Source organism: Rhea pennata, chromosome Z (assembly GCF_028389875.1).
Source record: "Rhea pennata isolate bPtePen1 chromosome Z, bPtePen1.pri, whole genome shotgun sequence".
NCBI classification, from domain to species: Eukaryota; Metazoa; Chordata; class Aves; order Rheiformes; family Rheidae; genus Rhea; species Rhea pennata.
The window spans coordinates 14,741,026-14,759,384 of NC_084702.1; the positions used below are offsets into that span (position 1 = coordinate 14,741,026).

Genomic DNA, 18,359 nt, shown 5'->3' on the forward strand with positions numbered 1-18,359 from the left:
CTTCTGGGGTTGGAACATTAAATTGTTCTACCTTTTCCTCAAATGAATACAAAACACTTTACCACCATTGCTTGTCGGTAGAAAGACAAAAGAGCCCCTACACACTCTCTCCCAGAGCTACAGACCCACAACAACATATACAGTTTCTCTACATGAAAAAGAAGTATTGCTGAAGCAATAGTTCCTGATGAGATTGAACTCAGAAGACAAGAACAGCTAAGGCATACTAAGAGGTCTAGTTATAAGACAGGCTTCAGGCAAAGTGACAGCAGCTCAACTGACTGGAATGCAGCCAGCCTTCCCCTCTGGAGACTTCTATAACAGAGACAGAAACTTGCATTAGAGACTTCCCAGCCCATGTACTAATCTCTGAGATGTTGACAACAGTCTGAGAACTGCCATCACTTTATTACAGGACAGGACAGGGATCATATGCCCAAACACCAGTGTTTGTGTGCTTTCCTCCCTTCTGGAGTTTCAGGACCAAATGAAACTGCTCTGCTTTCCTCACAGCAGCCTTCTCTCCTCTCCCACCTCCAACAGCAGGTAGGGAAGGCAAAGGCTAGAAGACCGAGTAAGTAGCCCTTTTAAGAGGCATAAAACTAAAGCGTTTGGGAAGTGTAATCCTTTGGAAGTGACTCAACAACAGCTAAAAATCTTGCTTCAAATTTGGTATATTTCCACACCTCCAAGTCTTGTACTTTGAAATACACCAGCTATTCCATATAGCTAATGGCTACTTCACTTTATATAAATATCTCTGCAGTTTCGCATGTGTTCTCTGCTGTAGTTATGTAGTTGAGCTAGCTGAGAGCATGTGACAAGTTGTATAACACATAGGAACATCTGACACGAGTATTAGAAAGTGCCAGAAATCCAAACTCGTCCTTTCAGAATGAAGTGGGCTTTCTGGTTGTTTGTTTTTCTAGCAGTGGCACAAGAAGAGATTATCTTCAGAATGTTTCCCTTGAAAGGGCAAAGATTCCTCAGCTTGCAGACTTAGAGAAAGTTCCCTGTAGTTAAGCAGTACATAAACAAGCATGTTTTAGTGCTCGAACTACTACTGAACCCCAGCTCTGTGTAGGTTTTTTTAAGTGGTTAAATGGAACATTTCATTTTAGCAAGGCAATGTTGTTTGGGTAAGATCCTGTTTGTCCATCTTCATGCAATTGTGGTTTACATTCCAGTTAGACAAGAGTAGTGCTCATCTTCAAAAGAAGTCCTCCTTTGTGGTTTAAGTCAAGGGTTCAGAATTACAGGCCGGGGCTTGAAGTTAAAGCTAATTACGAATGCTTTCATTTCACAATGCCTAAGAAAGAGGCTAAGTTTCTATCACACTTTGTCAAGGGTCTATCATGAGACTACTGGGAGCTTGCAGAGAGCCTGCTGCCTGTTCCACTCCAGCAGAACTGTGCTAGCTCTTCACTTTGGGGATTGCCTAATGAAGTAGGGAGAACATCTTCAACCCAGGTATTTTGGGAGAGGGATGATCTAAACAACTGTCATATAATCTCTCAAGTGCATTAAAAAAGGCAGGGTAAGAACAAAGTTGGATGACATAACTATAGAAGTCGGCACTCCAGTTTGTCCTTGCAAACCTTAGATTGCTCTGGCTTTCTTAAAAAAAAAATGTCTCTGGAAAATAGCACTAGAAAAGCCTAAAGGCTACCAGTAACTAACAGGCAAACCCAGTCCCTTCCTGAGACTTCATGATACTAGTCTCCCTGTGCAGGGTTCAAGACAGTCAGCAGGCAACTACATCTCGTTTATTCTCTACTAAGACATTAGATGTTTTCTTCCACCTAATACTCAGAAGCAGTTACCATCAAATGAGAGGCATTTCAGATTTAACTGACAAATTTGTAAGATTTAGAAGATAGGTACTCAAATACTCTAAGAGGATAAAGGAGCAAGATGAGCACAATAAGGCTTGCCATATGTATGGTAAACAAGTCAAACAACATAAGCAGCATCTGGCTTTGATTCAACATAGGAGAAGCCTGTACGAGAGGAAGATGCAACGCTACTACCACACAGGAGGTATGAAAGAGTTCTGTTAGACTTATGCAAACAGAAAAAGCAGAAGCCAGTAAAAAAATTAGGAACAGAAGATGTCTGTAGAAATTAGTCAGTTTAACTAGACAGGAGAGTTTGGCTGAACACAATTAAGAGCAAAGAAGAAACGCTTGGACACTCCAGTAGTTGTAGACAAACCTGTTCTTGTTTCCAGAAGGTACAGACAGCTCTTTAATGCCCATGTGCTATAGCCATTAGTATAAAAAGAGCTGTGCCAGAATTGCAGTGAGACAAGTTCTAAACTTCCAGTATGAAAATGAATTAACTTGTGGAAACAATTTAAGCCTGATTACTGAGAACATCTCAAAGGCCTGTAACAAAACCGTTCCAAAAGGAAGCTTAAAGAATATGAAGGAATCTGCCTGAAGTATGAAAACTCCACGCTAAACTCAAAATTGGAGGAAAGACTACAGAAGGAAGTTAGTAACTTTCCTCACCAGTTCTGTTGGGAGATAGCAATACCATATTAGCCTGTCTTGCACTTTTTAAAGCAGGACAGGTTTTTGAATGTTTGGAATCTACCACAGTCTACTTAAGTGTTCACACCCTCACATGTTCTGTGCATCTGAACATCTCAGATTAAAATAAAGGCTGTGATAAAAGCTTTGCCTGAACTTAGCCTTGAACCTAGCCTTAGCCTGTTTAGGCTAGGTTTGACGGATTACATGAGAAGCATACGTTAAAACTATTCCAGTGATATACTGCCTCATCTGTGATGGCAGAAACCTCCCTAGTCAGTAACAGTTGCCTTCACGTCCTGCAACTTGGCTAGTTTGCAGTAGTTTAAGGCCAAGTTAGAAGCCAACTATTTGTCCTTCTTAAGGGGTGAAGACTCCTAGCTAACTGCACAAGATAAGGAATAATGCTGACAGCTGCTGAACATTTCTTTAGAAGTAGGCAAGATCAGTTTGTTGAAGTCTAACACTATTGCTAGAAAGAGGTAGGCTTTGAAATGTCACAGTAGAGGACAGGGCAGCTTAAGTTGTCTCAGCCTTTGAACTTTTTAACACAGCCCCTCTTTGCCATCTTAATTATCACTGGCTTTCTTCCATCTCTTTTGGGGGACTTTTAGGATTTTTTGCAGTTGGGGAAGCAAGACAGCATCATCTGTTCTAATTTACTTTTACCGTAGGAAGAACAGCAGCTCCTGAAGAGCCTGGTAAAAGATCTGCTGCCATCTGCATTTCTACTTTTCAGTAGAGTTGTCACACTCATATTTTGGATATACTACTATTGGATATATTTTGGAATACTACTATTGACAAATACTAATTGCTTTATGTAACAAAGAGTCTGATTTCAGTTCCAAGGACTCATGCCTCAACTTCATCTTTACTTTGCCAAGTAGCTGCTCATCAACTATTGTAATTACCCAGCTGCATTACCAGAGATTACTGCAGTCTAAGTTCTAGCAGGCACCTACTGCTTACAATACCATTCACAGAAGAGTAGGGGTGAGGGGAGTCTTCTCCTCACAGCACCTCTTACTCAGTACAGGCAGCCTGCCATAAACCTGAGGAGTACCACAATGAGGAAGAGGGTGGCTGCTTCTGGTAGCCAGGTAAATGGAGCAAAAAGCAGGTTCAGTCAAGAGACACTTCACATCTTAGGGAGTATTCAAGAAGATTTCCTTGTGTCTTATAGCTTTTCAAAAGTTAAAGGCAAAGACCTTTATCCTTTGAACTCCCTCATCTCTTTAGGCCAAACAAATAACTTTGTGATCCAGCTCTTGTTAGACTTTCACTGGATCTTCTTTAGCAAGTGACAGCCAATAGCAGAAATAGTGTGACATTCATCAGACCTTCATGTTCCTGATCTACTGGCCAAGTACTCCAATCTTTTGAGCACCTGTAGGTGGCTGTACTGCTCCACACAAACTTCGCAAACATTCCTGAAGGTTGCAGGACTCCAAGACATCAAAGTTTACAGATAAATAACATCAGATGAGTCTACCGGTAAGGATTTAGTTTCCTACAGTGCAGGGTAGCTATAAGCTAACTGCCTCTATTGAAAATGTTTGAGCCCTGCCAACTATGCAGGTTGCTATCTAGTAAGGAAGCAGCTTCACATTCTTTCACTGGGTTATACAGTCCAAGCATTTTAACTGGCTAGCTTGCCCAGAAACAGACACTAAATCTATCAGAAATTCCACTTCATCTAAGTTTAAAATACAGCTGAAGTTTATAAACTTGAAGTCTGCATGTGAGATGCAAAATGAGTTGGTAAGTTTCCAGTTGATCTCATCTTCTCCTTCCTCCATGCCCTAGGAGATTTTCCAAGACTCCAGATTCACAGAGCAACTTGGATCCACCATAAAGGAAAAGCTCAATTACTTGACATTCAGTCTTCTGGAAGCCAGCCTTCCCTCTACACCTCATCCCAATGCAGTAGTATATACCAGGAGAATCATCTAGTACACAACCCTTAAAGACTGAAAACTGGTCTACAATTCTGTACACTTTGGAATATGTTCAAGTCAAGACCCTGTAGTTTCCTGCTGAGTTAAGGGCAGTTACTCTATAGTATGGCTACTAAAAATTCAATGTTAAGTTAACTTTTACCTGTCTTGCCTTAGCAAGTAGAAGGCTAAACCAGATAGCAGAGATATTCGACAGTAAGCGATGAAAGAAGTGAAGTTCCCAAGAGAAATTTGGTTCCTAAGTAGAACACTTAACTCCAATTATTCCTCTCCTCCATTATCCATCTGAAGTTCTAATCAGCTTAAGCTACTATTACTTATTGCTTTGTTTCCAGAAATGAAAGCATTGTATCTTTGTCCTTTTGTTTCAAGGCATTTTGTTCCTTTTAGTCAACCATTTTCCACAGAGAAACAGCCACAGCTACAGTCATGTCAAGGGGACAATGACTGCACACTATGATTGTATCTAGCTTCTTGGAAAGTCTTACCTTTGTATCTCTAGTAAAAGACAATAAAAAGTCACTGCAAAATTGCAGCTGGTAATTGGAAAACTAAATAGTTTTAAATGTGGCTATTCTCAAGGATCTTGTTAAAAACTTGCATTAGCTTGGCTTTCACAGGCCTCTTCGACAAGACTACTTGTCCCATCAAGTTTTGACAACAAGTAGTTTCAGTTCAGTTTTATTTTTATTACTGATCTGTACAGATCAGCTTTATGTAAGAAGAAAAAACATGTTTTCATCCTCCAGTTCACCTGGATCAGTGCATTTGTGTCACTGGCAGCACAATACCAAATTAAGAGGATCCCACGGGGTACTTATATAGTAAAATCTCGTTCTGCACAAGATTATCCAATACCCCCCGGAGACAAGTTTTAAATACTAAAATATCTCTTCAGATGGGAGGCAGGGAAGGAAAAGGAATACGCTTCCCCATTATACATGTTCAGTTTCATTCTCTTCAACGCAACAGCATCATACTTATACTTACTACACACCAGCCACACTTTTCTTTACCTCACACAACTCTTCCGTAGATACATGGTACCACACCCCATCCTCCTGCACTTGTCTTTGGACAGCTCCTTCAAGGAAACAGTGATAAAACTACCTAGCCAGATTGCACAAAACTGGAAGTGTTCCGGGCTCAGGAAGAGCAGAAAGAGAAAATAATCTTACCTGGCAGGTAGGGAAACAAACAACATTTAGCTGAAAATCAGAAAGTCCTAATCATTCTCAGGAGAAAAGTAGCATGTCATTTCTATATTGACCTATAATCAGAACTTTGCCAAATGGCAGTTTGACAACAACTGTGAGAACTAACTTCTGAGGCTGGACTTACCTTCCAAAGAAAGAAGTGATTACTAGCTCCTGACAGCTTTCTCCAGTAGATGGAAGGAGATTATAATGTGTGTGGGCATACTCACAAAAGGTGGGCTTATACCTTCAGAAGGTGTCTGCATCTCCCATTGTACTGGTCAGATAGAATTAGAGAGCAAGGCAGAGACTATTTTAAGAGCAAAAAAAGACTAAGCTAAATCAGAAGCAAGTCTTCTTGCTTTTACATGGAAGGATGTCCATGAGGAGTGAAGATGCCAAGTGTTCAGTACACAAACATGGATTTTTACTTCTTTGCCCTAGAGGCTATCATACAGTAAGTCTGTGGGCCTTGCACTGCTGGACTGAATGTTTCCCAATTCCAGTGCAACATGCAGATCATGCCTGGTCCAAGCCTAACTTATGCAGTTTCAGCAGCAACACAGGTTCTGCTCAGACAACTGGGAAGTTACTTTTGAGGTATGACTAGGTAAAGACTATCAGTTTGTTCTCAGGATATTCTGAACAGGTATCAGAGTACAAGCAAGTGATAAGCCTCATGCCAAGTCATGAGTCTCATGCTTTTGTTCTACAGTTCCTCACTAACTCCAGTATTTCTGCTCTGGTTGCCCAGAGATAGATACCTCCAGATCTCTGAAAACACAAGCATTTCAGATGTGGAGCTGATCTTAACAGTATGCAACTTGGTACCACCCAAGACCTGGAAGCATAGGGTATCATACTTTCATCAGTGTTTCCTTGCATTACAGCTCATTTGGCTCAGAGAAACATTGGAACTGGCTTCAGAGAAACACAACTCAACAGAAAAAGCACATTCCAAGCCTTAACATGCCAATCAGGGGATTCCCACCTCTTCCTTCAGGCTAACAGCCAAGATTTATAGGATGCGTTATTTTACTTTGTGATTTGTTTTCCTGTAAATCATCACAATTAAACTAGCCACAGCAAGAATGAGAACAGAGAAGCGTTTCCTGCAAACAGCAGGTTTTCAGCAAGAACAACAACCCATCTCCTAATCTTGTTGCGAAATTCTTCAGGGACTCAACTACAATATGGCTCAGTTTCAGTCATGCTCCATAGGCAGAGGTGTCAAAGAAGGGTGTCAAGTACTAATCAGACCAACTGTTCACATGATCTGGCTGTGTGTCTGTCTTCTCACCAAGTCTAGGAGTCCTGCCTCTTTTCTCAGTCCAAAAGGGGGAACTGCACAGTATCACTCAAAGCTAAATGACCTTCGAGTTATACTCTGAAAGGGGGTATAATGAATAGCCTCTAATATATGTTTTAACAGCATTTAAGATGGTATCTCAGTATCAGGAATCAGTAGTGCTACAGAGCTAATTTGTGCACAATGGCCAAAAAGACTTCCAGAGGCTGGGCACTTGGCAGACGAAGTGGGTTGAGTTATTTGGAGCAGGCATTGATTAGGAAAAATAGAAAGAGACAAAACGTACTGCCTTTGACTTGCAAACTCTACTGCTAATCTGGTATGTGTTTCTCCATATCCTTTCAACAGAAATCAAAGTCCATGGCATAACTATGGCATGTTACCTTAAAATGCAAAATGCAAAAAGATATTCCAACACATCTACAAGATTAATTGTTTTATTGCAAGAAAGAGTCCCAGCTTCAAGGTTAGCTTCCAAATATGTTTATAGAACACTAGAGTCCCTGCAAAAAGCTTATCTAGCTTCAAAAAGCAAGAAGCCATCCTGGCACTGGTCCAGTGAGATTAGCTAACAGCTGTAGAAAGAAGCAGAGAACTGCTTATGAGCTGTGGAAAGCAAGCAAGTTTTCAAGCAGACTTGGATTTGCATCCTTTAGTAGAGCAAATTTGTTCTTTCTTCTGTAATGCTCAGTAGAAGATAAAAAAAAAATCAGGATCCTACCCTATTCTTTCTTCAAAGCACAGAGATTTCTAAGATTTCTTATAATATGTGGCATCTCTCATTTGTGATAAAAAATGCAGGGCTTTTGAATCAAGCCTCTAACTACTGTCCTCTAGCTCCGCAAGTTTTAGGGTCATCTGCAAGGAGTTTGTTACAAGAATACTGTTCATTAAAAGAACTGATCTGCCATTCGAAGCATTCCACAGCTGCATGCACAGGAACAGTATAACCCGTTTGAAAATGCTAAAGAGCACCTTTTGGAAGAGAAAGTGCTTTGTTTAAAGCTTTGTTTTTAGAATCTGATTTCTGACCCTCCAAACGGCAAAGCAGCAGCCAGGATCTAGAGCATGAGCAGAAGCCTTTGTGAATACAGCATATGATTAGAAGTCATCCTCAATCCAAGAAGGCAGATTTGTATCTGACTACAGACATAACAGTTTGTTAAGCCAGTCCAACCTAAATTGCTTTCTCCTGGAGCCATACAGCTTTGTGTCAAAGCACTGCAGACGTACCCTGCATCACTTTTTCCTGCTCATGTTCTAGTAGAAGTAGATTTAACTGGGTCATAGATTTTAACCTTTATCTGGATATCCAGTGTCACCAAAGTGCTGATGTGGCTTAGATGAGAGCAAAAAGTATTTTTTTTTTTTTTTAATCTGAATAGAGAAAGGTGTTCTAGAGCAAGGGGAGGGGAAGAAAAGTGAAGACGATAGGAGGAAGACCAAGACATACTTTAGCATCTGGTGACTTTAACCAACAAGAACACACTTCTATATTACATTATGATATAGGGAAAACACACATACACACACACAGAATGAGTGGAGGTTTCAGAAGGGCAAGTCATACTGCTGAGTCCATACTGCACAAGCCGAGAAGGCAGAGATAATCAAAGAGGAGAACTAATGTTTTCATCTCAAGCCTGGGAAAAGTTGGGAGGGCTGTGCTCTTTGAAGAGTTCTCAGAGTTAGTTTACCCAGGTGTCTTTTAAGGAATACTCTTTTATCACATTTACTGATAAACTAGGCAGTTTCCAGCAAAATGGCATTTGCTCCAACAGAAGAGGAAAACTTCAAGTGTTTATCTGCCAGAAACAAAAATGCAGTATGACCACTTTACTCTCCTTTAAGGGAGGCAAGTAGGAAAAGTCCAGCATTGTTTCTTCATAGGATAGAATATAACTCATCTGGAGAGACTAATAGAGGGAAGAAACAAGGGAAGAGATCCTATAGACTAAATTTGATACAGGAAGACCCTTTATACAGCCTACACTCCTGACAACCACTGAGGCACATACAGATGTTTAGCAGCCATTGCTTCAAAAGAAGCATAATGATCCAGGAGTGAGCAGGTCAGTGACAAAGTCAGCACACAAATCCCAAAAAGCCTGTACTGGCCCCGACAATAAGTGGTATTGATTAAAGCTTTCCAGGGGGTTTTCTTGGTGACAATCTGAAATATAGCTTTGTGTTGGCAGTATCCAAGATTTTAACTTCCCCTCAGCCTCACATTAGCATCTGAAAGCCACAAAGCAGCTGCCAGTTCTGCCCATGCATTTGAATATTGCCTATGGTAATCTACCACTAACCGAACCCACCTGTGTCAATGCTTTCACCACAGAGCCAGCAAGAGAGAGCTCTATTACATGCAGTGTCAGAGTGGAGAAAGCTTTTCTGCCCTTCAGCAAGACCTGCACTGCAGCTTACTCCTTTCTTTTTGAGGAACAGGTCCTATCACTCAAACTCACTGACTGCATAGTTGGCTTCACTTCTTCCAGAATTTAAGTCAGATTTTTAGACCCTGGGAAGCCTTTGAAAAGGATTCAGGAAGTTCTATTCAAGGAGTGAAGGCACCACTTCCCCATGAGGATAGGGCACTGAACCAGTGTAGTAACAGCTTTCTTGCTAGATGTGTCAAAAATAAGCTTTGTCCCTTACTAATATTTTCTCTTTAAGAGACCACTAGATAATCTTATCAGATTTGCAGCATTAGGGTGATTTAAGCAAAGCTTGTTTTTCCAGAATTTTAAGTTCAGGCATTAGAGCACAGAACAAGAATGAAAATCAAGTTAAATATGCTTTAATCCTATAAACCATCCATTACTTAACACTATAGACCACTGCAACAATTCCCTTCCAAGATGGCACGTTGATCTTCAGGGAGATTACTATCTTCACAGTAGGACCTGTCTTCTTAATTTGAGAGGCATCATCTAGTAATATGTAAAGCGAGTTGCTATTTAGTCATTTTTCTGAAGAACAGAATGCTACACAGGTTTTTTGGCCCCTTTGCTTCCTCCACTACTTAGTACTAAGATGTAAAGCTGAGTCCCATCAAAAAAATCTGTCTTTAGAAGTTAGATAAAGACACTACCATTTTCTTTCAGAGTAAATCCTCACCTACTGCTTACTGCTTCACAGAAGAAGCTATATAGAAGCCATCAGTGTGGCAGTAAGATTTAATATCACTAAAGGAACATACGGATTGAAGACCTTTCTAACTAGAGGCTCTACTGAGCTCCTTTCTTGCTTGTTACACAAACTTTGGATTATTGCCTTATAGTCAGAACTATTTCAACAAGGTCCTCTAGCCCGTATCACCCATGTGCCTATTCAAACAGATACTTTATGGTTGTGAAGCATTTGGTTAAAATGAGACAAAATTGCTATGGTACTATAACAAAGCCTGCAGTTAAAAACAGCTTCTTTCTACCCCCTCTCAATTTAGGGAATAAAACAGGTCCCAAGAGTTAAGTTTGTCAATAAATCCTTTGGGTTGCCTTGGCATTAAGAATGCTAACTCATTAGAACAGTTGCAACTCGCTGGCTTGGCCTTCTGTCTTTAGTTTGCCATTGAAGTGTTGCTAGTAACTAGCTTGCTGTCAATTACTGTCCCTAATAACTGGAACAGAAACAGGACCCCCACAGTTTTTCAACTGTGCTAAGAGACTTATTTTCTCAGGATTGTAGTTGCTACCACTTTCAAGCCTGAGTTCACATTTTTTGCCTCTTTTCATCCTAGTGACTAGAGCAGTTTATCCCAGCCACAACAGCCTGGAAGTTTCAGCTACACTGAAACCCCAGCTCAGGCAGTCAAGTTAGCCACAGTTTAAACAGTCAGTATAGCTAAGCATTTATCTTACTGATTTTTCTCTGCAGAGAACAAGCAGGCTAAATGCACAAATCTCAGTGAAGTTATTTGAGGAATACACAAGATCAAATGCCACTTTTAATCAGTGTACTGTCTCCTGCAGACTGAAAGTACATTAAGTTGCACCTAAATTGTGTTCATGAGATTGCAAGTATATTTCTGTGTGGCAGTATTGAATCTAATCTCACTGCACCATTAAGAGTTCCTGTTTGCTTTCCTGACCTATTTTTTCACAGAAACCAGCTTCTTCCACCCAGATCAAGAAGCAAGTGGTAAGTCTGACATCTGAGCAGCTAGACAATCTATCTGAGGTTTGACAGAAGCAGTCTATAATGATAGAACACATCAGAACAATGGCTTGTAGGCTAATTTAAGAATTAAAGTCTCCTAGATCACACAGCATGTCAGTACGAAGGCTAAGGCCTTTTCATCCTCTGCCCTTCCAGTCATGGATTAGAGGGACTATATTACTTGAGGCTTATTACTAATCTTAAGGCAGCTGTAGGGAATGATGGGCTCACACATCAGTGAAGTGAAAGCTTCTGAATTAACCTGGTTATCTTTTGTACTAGACTCTCCCCATCAAGTAGCTCAGAGATCTCACAGAACATCTAGCAGTTCCAGCAGCTTTGATGAGTTCCAACATGAGTTCTGAAAGACTCCTTCCAGCCACCAAGCATGACTTTCCTCAGTGGTTGGTAAGCAAGTTATCACTAAGACTAAGCCTTCTACAATCCAGCTGAAGGCAAGAACTAAGTTCTTACATATATTTTTATGTATGTTTTCAACAATCTGTTTGACTAAATCTGAGGTAGCCTAATGAATAAGTTATAAAAGCTGTGCAACACTAAAATCTAGCTCAAAGGACAGTCCCATCTTCAACAGTTAAGTTGAAATAAGACCCGCACACCTTTTTTGCATTACAGTATTATTGCTGTGTTCAGTTTTACCCAATGGTGAAGTTAAAAAAGCAATGGCACTAAGTCAGCTATGTTCACATGTATAACTAAGTTACGTGTTGATTAGTCTTGCTTTCCTATAGAGGAGATGGGAATTGCCAGCCCCAGAGAAACCTCGCTGCACTTGGAAGTTGAGGACTACAGACAGAACACCAAGCACAGTTTTACTGCCACATGAAGCACTTTCATTACAAGATACCATCACAGCACCTTGTTTCTGTAAGGGAAGGCAAATGTAAGCAAGTACGCTGCACTTTGTTGTGCGTCCTTCTACACTGTTAACAACCCAGGCTGGCTATAAAGGAGAAAGGAATTTTGTCCTTTCAATAAGATACCACAGGATCAATCTATCCAAGTGATAACATCAGTTTAAAGGAGATGAAATGGCTACAGAAAGCAGTTTTAATTACCACTATTATGAAAGACAGGAAACAGAATTTAACTAGCAGCTTGAATGTGGGTAGAGTACTGTTGGCAAGCTACAAACTATGCCAGGTTTGAGTGAGTCCTTTTAACTATGAAGCTAGAGAAGAGCTGCCTCATGCACACAGTGCAACAAGAGTTCTTTTGAATAGTCATCTAAAACTGAAGCTCAAAGTACAAGACCAAGCTCAAGTTAGAAGAGGTGGAAGCAGGGATAGATGACCCAGGAGGATATACAGAGACATTGTCCAGCTATGCAGGCATAGGTTTAGGAAAGTGGAAGCCCCTATGGAGCTGAATCTAACAACAGGTGTTTCAGGAACAAAAGGACTCAGAAGCATACTAAATGGGGCAGGGAATCTGGTGACAAAGGACACAGACGAGCTGATGCCTTCTTTGCCTTGATCTTTACTGGTGAGACCAACTTGCAGTAACCCGAGGCCCCTGAGACCAGTGGAAAAGTCTAGAGCAAGGAAGACTTACCTTCAGTGGAAGAAGATCAGGTTAGGGAACATTTAAACTGGAAATAGACATAATCACAAGATCTCACAGGCTGAACTCATGAGTTCCATGAGGAACTGGCCAAAGTCAGTGCAAGAAAACTCTGTCTTTGAAAGGTCCCTAGTGACCTTGATGATGTGACAGAATGCACACTTAGCAAGTCTGCAGAGCGAACAGAATCAGGAGGAGTGGCTAAAGCACCAGATGGCTGTGCTGCCATTCAGAGGGACCTTGACAGGCTGGAAAGATGGGCAGAGAGAAACCTCATGAAGTCCAACAAAGGGAAATGTAGAGTCCTGCAGAAATAACCCATGCACTAGTGCATGCTGGGGGGCAGTATCTGCAAAGTACCTTTGTAGAGAAAGATCTGTGCATCCTGGTGGACTACAAGTTGAATATAGGCCAGCAATATGCCCTTATAGCAAAGGAGGAAGACAGCACTCTGGGCTTCATTAGGAGGAGCATTCACAGGTCAAGGGAGGGGATCTTTCCCCTCTATTTAGCACTCATAAGAATATATGAGAAGAGCATTGTGTCCAGTGCTGGCATCCCCAGTATAAGATGAATAAGGATATATTGGAGCAAGTCCAGCAAAGAGCTATGAAGATGATAAAGGGATTGCAGCAACTGTCATATCAGGAGAGACTGAAAGAGCTGGGATTGTTCAACCTGAAGAAGAGATGACTGAGGGTGGAGGTCTTACCAAGGTGTGCAAAATACCTGTTGGGAAGGTGTAAAGAAAACAAAGCCAGGCTCTTCTCAGTAGTATCCAGGGTCAGGACAAGAGGCAATGAGTACAAACTGAAATACAGAAAATTCCTCTTAAACAGAAAATGAGAAAGGAAAGGGGGAACCACACACTTTTTTCCTGTGAGTGATCAAGCATCAGAACAGGTTGCCCAGAAAGGCCATGGAGTCTCCATCCTTGGAGATACTCAAAAACTGGACAGCTTGTTCCAGGTGACTCTGCTTGCAGTGTAGGGGGTTAAACGAGGTGATCTCCAGAGGTCCCTTTCAAATGCAGCTATTCTGTGATTCTGTCAATTTGGGGTTTTTTTTGTTTGTTTGGACTCATCCATACTGACATTGCTTCAGAAGTTTGCCAGCTTCAGTTCCTGACTTTGTTGCACTCCATCTCTCCCAAGACTGTTCTTGAAGCAAGGCACGGGTAGATGCTCAGTATATCAAGCTGGTCTAACAGTTCTCATTTAAATAGGCAAGGGGGAGGTTTGGAGAAGCTCAGGCAGATCTATTTTAAACTTTCAGATTATACTGCAGAATGGTTTCATTTGTGGGTGGATGAAGTTAAAAGCAATAATTAAACTAGCAACCAAGGAGGCTGGAAGTAGAACTCCAGAGTCTCAGAATATTCTTTTTGAGAGCTGCCAGGCTCCCTCCCACAATATGAGTGCTAAGTTACAGCACTGCAGCAAGCACACCCAAGTATTTATAGCTGATTAGGTGATAATACAAGCCTAAGGGTTCACTCAGTACTACAGTCTGGAACCTGATGAACACAGGGTACAACATCACAGGTAAACAGTAATTCTCAGCAAGCACGCAAAAATTTGCAGCTGGAGTTTTAAAGTCTGTCTCCACCAGCTCACAAATTCAACCTATGCATCTCAAGCCTGGTATTCCACAGCTGCTCTGCTTGATATAGTATGCTTAAGAGAGCCTTGAAACTCAGTTCTGCTGTCTAGTTTGCCAAGAATGCCAAATACTTTCCAGCTGTGCTCCAATTCTGGTAAGTTATTAGCAATGTCCATTTTCTTGGTGTCAAAATCTCCTTGTCTTCCACAGAAGAGATTCACTATTATAAGTGACCAAACTAGTGAACCAGAAGCATACGCAAGCAGAACTTAAAAGAAAGCGAGAGAGAGAAAAAGCGAGCGAGAGAAAGCGAGCGAGCGAGCGCTCTCTCTCCGTTGCTCTCACCTTACTCTACTGAGAAGAGGGTAGGCCCTGAACAGCAGGTATCAGTCAGATTACATGCCTTCAAGAAGCTGTGAAAAAGAGCAAGATCTCAGTTTTACAACTCATGCTGCAGCTTCCAACCTGAGAGATTCTTCCTTCTGCATGTTCCTTTTTCTCAGCTGATGTGAGAAGAATGGGGTCAGTTCTGTTGAAGTTCAGCAGCAGCAGCCTTATTATTTGTGAGACTGAACACAGAACAGCTACAAAGAAACAAGAGTAACTAAAGCCCTGAGAAAGCTGATGGTGGTCAGCTATCAGGACAAAATAAATACAGTATGCAATTAGATCCATAGGGGTCTTTAGAGAAAGATCTGACCAACACTGAAATAATTCAGAGACAACAATCTACAGCTTGAACATTTAAAGTTTGTTGCAGAATCACTCTAAAAGCTAAGTATACAGACAGACATGTCTGCTTCTGTTAAAAGGTTAGATGCTGCTCAAAAAAAAAAAAAAATCAAAGCTTCCTGCCTCCTAAAATAGCCTTCTCTTACAGGTCAGGATGAAGAAGCCATTTCATAACTCTCTCCATCACATGCAAAATACTTGATACTTATAGCAACAACAAAAAAAAAAAAAAAAAAAAAAACACTTTTCCTCCCTTTCCCATGACCCACTGATAAGCCACTGTTGTTAAACAGCAACCAAAGGCTTTTGAGGCAAGACCCTTATCTAACTTTGTCAAATCTACCCATTTATTTCTATGTTTGAATCAGAAAATTCAGCAGGAGTTATGTAGGCAACATCACAGTCCTTCAGGTTTCTACGGCTCAGGATAAAGCAGTGTCCTTCCTCAAATGCACTGAAAGACAAGGAAAGCATGCTTTAAAGAACACAAAGCAGCAATGGCAGAGGTCCAAACACTTCAGGCTGCACATCTGTGGCATTGCAGTTTGAAACACTGCTTTAAGGGCAGACAAATTCCCTCACTTCTCCATCTCTCAGAGAATGCAGATAGCAGAGCTGGGAGGTACATTTGTCTTGTAGAAGAGTTCAGGAAACATTTGTTTAGTGTGAGCAACAGAAAAACAGAACAAGGAAGCCATCTAGATCACAGCAATGGGTCAGCTCTATCCCTCTGAGCACCAGCTTAAACACTTAGAAGCAAGAGACTGACCCCAAACTTCTCCTGCTGTACCAATCTGCCCTGGAGTTCAAAAAGGCCCTCGGAGAGGCCAAGAGAGCAGACAAGCACAGCTGCTCCTCACGAATCAATACAGAGCAGCTGCAGAGCTTTAAGCCTGAGTCAAACCTTCCTCCATTACCCAGCTATTGGAGCTATCCACACATTGTTAGCTGATTAGTGAGCCAGCCTTTCAAGACAGTAATGAGCCACCAACAGAGATTAAGTCTAACAGACAGACTAACCACCTAAAATGCTCCCTTTACCTCCAACAGACAGGCTAACCACCTAAAATGCTCCGTTTACCTCCACTTATACATTTATTCACCAATCCACTCAATAAACAATCAAGTCAAAACTTACTTTCACCTTAAAGTTAGGAACACTTCTTTGTTCTCTGAAGTTTTACTAGAGGTGGGAAAGAAGCCTTCTTTCTTTTCTTGCCAGTACTTCAGGTATTAAATGGAAGAAGGAACAACCCTGCACAGCAGAACTGCTGGAAACTTTCCAGAGAAAGGATCACACATTTGTTTTTTTTTTTTTTTTTTTTTTTCTGTTAATTCAGCTGGGGGCATGGAGGGGGAAACACACACAGCTGCTCTATTCCTACTGGAAATCCTTTTCTTCTACAAGGCTCTTTGTCCCAGTACCATTTCCAGGTCAAGCACAGAAGTGCCCCTGAATCTAAAAATCACTCAGTTCAGTCCCTTTTTCCTTTCCACTTTACAGAGGGTGTCTGTACTGCCAAGTGGCTAGAACGTGACAGCACAACAAGTGCTAGACCTGACTCACACCTATGTTACTGATGGGGAAGAAAAAAAGAAAAAACAAACAAAAAAAACCCAAAGAAAATAGATGAGACACTTCTTAGTGAGGAGGGCATTACCTGACTACAGCTAAGGCTGAAGAAGTAGTTCTGCTCCTAGATTATCAGCAGGGATGCTGATACACTTCTCACACACCTTAAAGCAGTAAACAGGATAGGACCCCACTAGTGCTCCAGAAGCCAAGAAGAGCTCTGACACTGTTCAGAAGACAAGTTATGAGGTGTGAGTTCCTCCTCAGAACACAGCTTCACACCAGCTACACAGCAGAGTGGAGAGATACTGCTAACAAAGTGGAAGTAGTACAACCACTGTACTCCTGAGCAGCAAAAAGGCCCACAAAGGCAGCTGCCAACTCCCATTACTACAGGTCGGTCAGAAAGCCGACTAGTTGCAATAGCAAACCCAGTCTATCATAACTAAAAACAACTCTGTAACTCCTACCCACGCCCCCCACAATTCACATACCACGCTTTCTCAGGGGGTCGTCAAATCTTTGACGAATTATTTAAAGCTAGGAATATGTTCCCAGAGGGAAAGGAAGCCTGGCTTCTCAGAAGCGACAGTGGGCAGATACATATATTCAAGGAGACAGCTCCTTACACAGGCTCTGAGAAGCGCTGAGTCCCTGTAGCAGAGGTACAGGGCAGCAGGAGGTGACACATGCAAGAGACAAGACCATCTTAGTCTGTTCCCAGAGCATGGGAGTGCATGAGAACAGATGCTGCTGGCATCCGCAAGGCTTCGGAGGCTCGCAGACCTGTCCCGTCCAAGAGCAGCTCCACCCTCCCCAATGCAAAACGCATGGGAAGTACTTTTTGTCACCAGAAACTCCGCGACACCTCGCAAGCACAGCAGTTGACCCAGAACTGCTCGTAATACGAAAGTTTCAGCCTGACCTCGCTCCTCGCAACCCTCGCTCCCCGGAAAACCCCTACCTTACCACACTTCATGAAGTCTGCCCACGGAGATGCCAAGCCCCCGCCGGCGCAGCGAGCATGTCCGCGGCGCCGCGCTGCTTCCACGCGCGGGAGCCACCGCAGCCAAGGCCCGCACGCGCCAGCCGGGCGCCGCACGGAGCCGGCCGGCTTCAGGCGGGCGATGCCACCGCCGGGGCGGAGGCCGAGCAGCACCGCGGGGCCCCCGCGGCAGCCCGCGGCCGCCGGGCCGTACCTTGTCGGCGAGGCTGCGGGGCAGGAGCAGATCGGGGCTGGGGCTGAGCGCCGGCCCCATCTCCTCGCTGCTGGACGTGGCCAGGGGATGCGGCATCTCCCGCAGCGACTTCGGCCCGGAGGACGGGAGCGGCTTGGCGCTGCCCGCCGCGCCGCCCGACATCGCGCCGGGGCGGCGGCCGAGCGCGGCGCCGGGAGAGCGGAGCGGAGCGGGGCGGAGCGAAACGGGGCGGGCGCGGGCCGCCGCCGCCTCCCCTCGCCCGGCCTCGGCGGGGAGCTGCGCCCGGAGCCTGCCGCCGCCGCGCTACGACGAGGAGGCGGAGGAGGAGGCGGAGGCGGCGGCGGAGGAGGAGCGAGAGCAGCGCCGGCCGCCGCCGCCGGCCCCCGGCCGAGCGCCATCGGCGCCACCTGCCTCCCCCCGCGCCGCCCGCCCTGCCCGCGGCCGCCGCCGCCGCGCCCGCGCCCGGCCTGGCACCGGCGGGGCGCGCTGGGGCCGCGCCCGGCGCCGC

General features: G+C 43.3%; 1 protein-coding gene across 1 annotated transcript in view; it reads right to left on the bottom strand.

Annotated features, from left to right (window-relative positions):
- SNX30 (sorting nexin family member 30) overlaps positions 1 to 18,013 on the bottom strand; it is a 47,105-nt gene extending 29,092 nt beyond the window's left edge. Inside the window, exon 1 of the mRNA XM_062599942.1 lies at positions 17,852 to 18,013. Within this exon, the coding sequence (XP_062455926.1) occupies positions 17,852 to 18,013 (162 nt within the window). The remainder of the gene's footprint in view (positions 1 to 17,851) is intronic.
- Between the last annotated feature and the right edge of the window lie 346 nt (positions 18,014 to 18,359).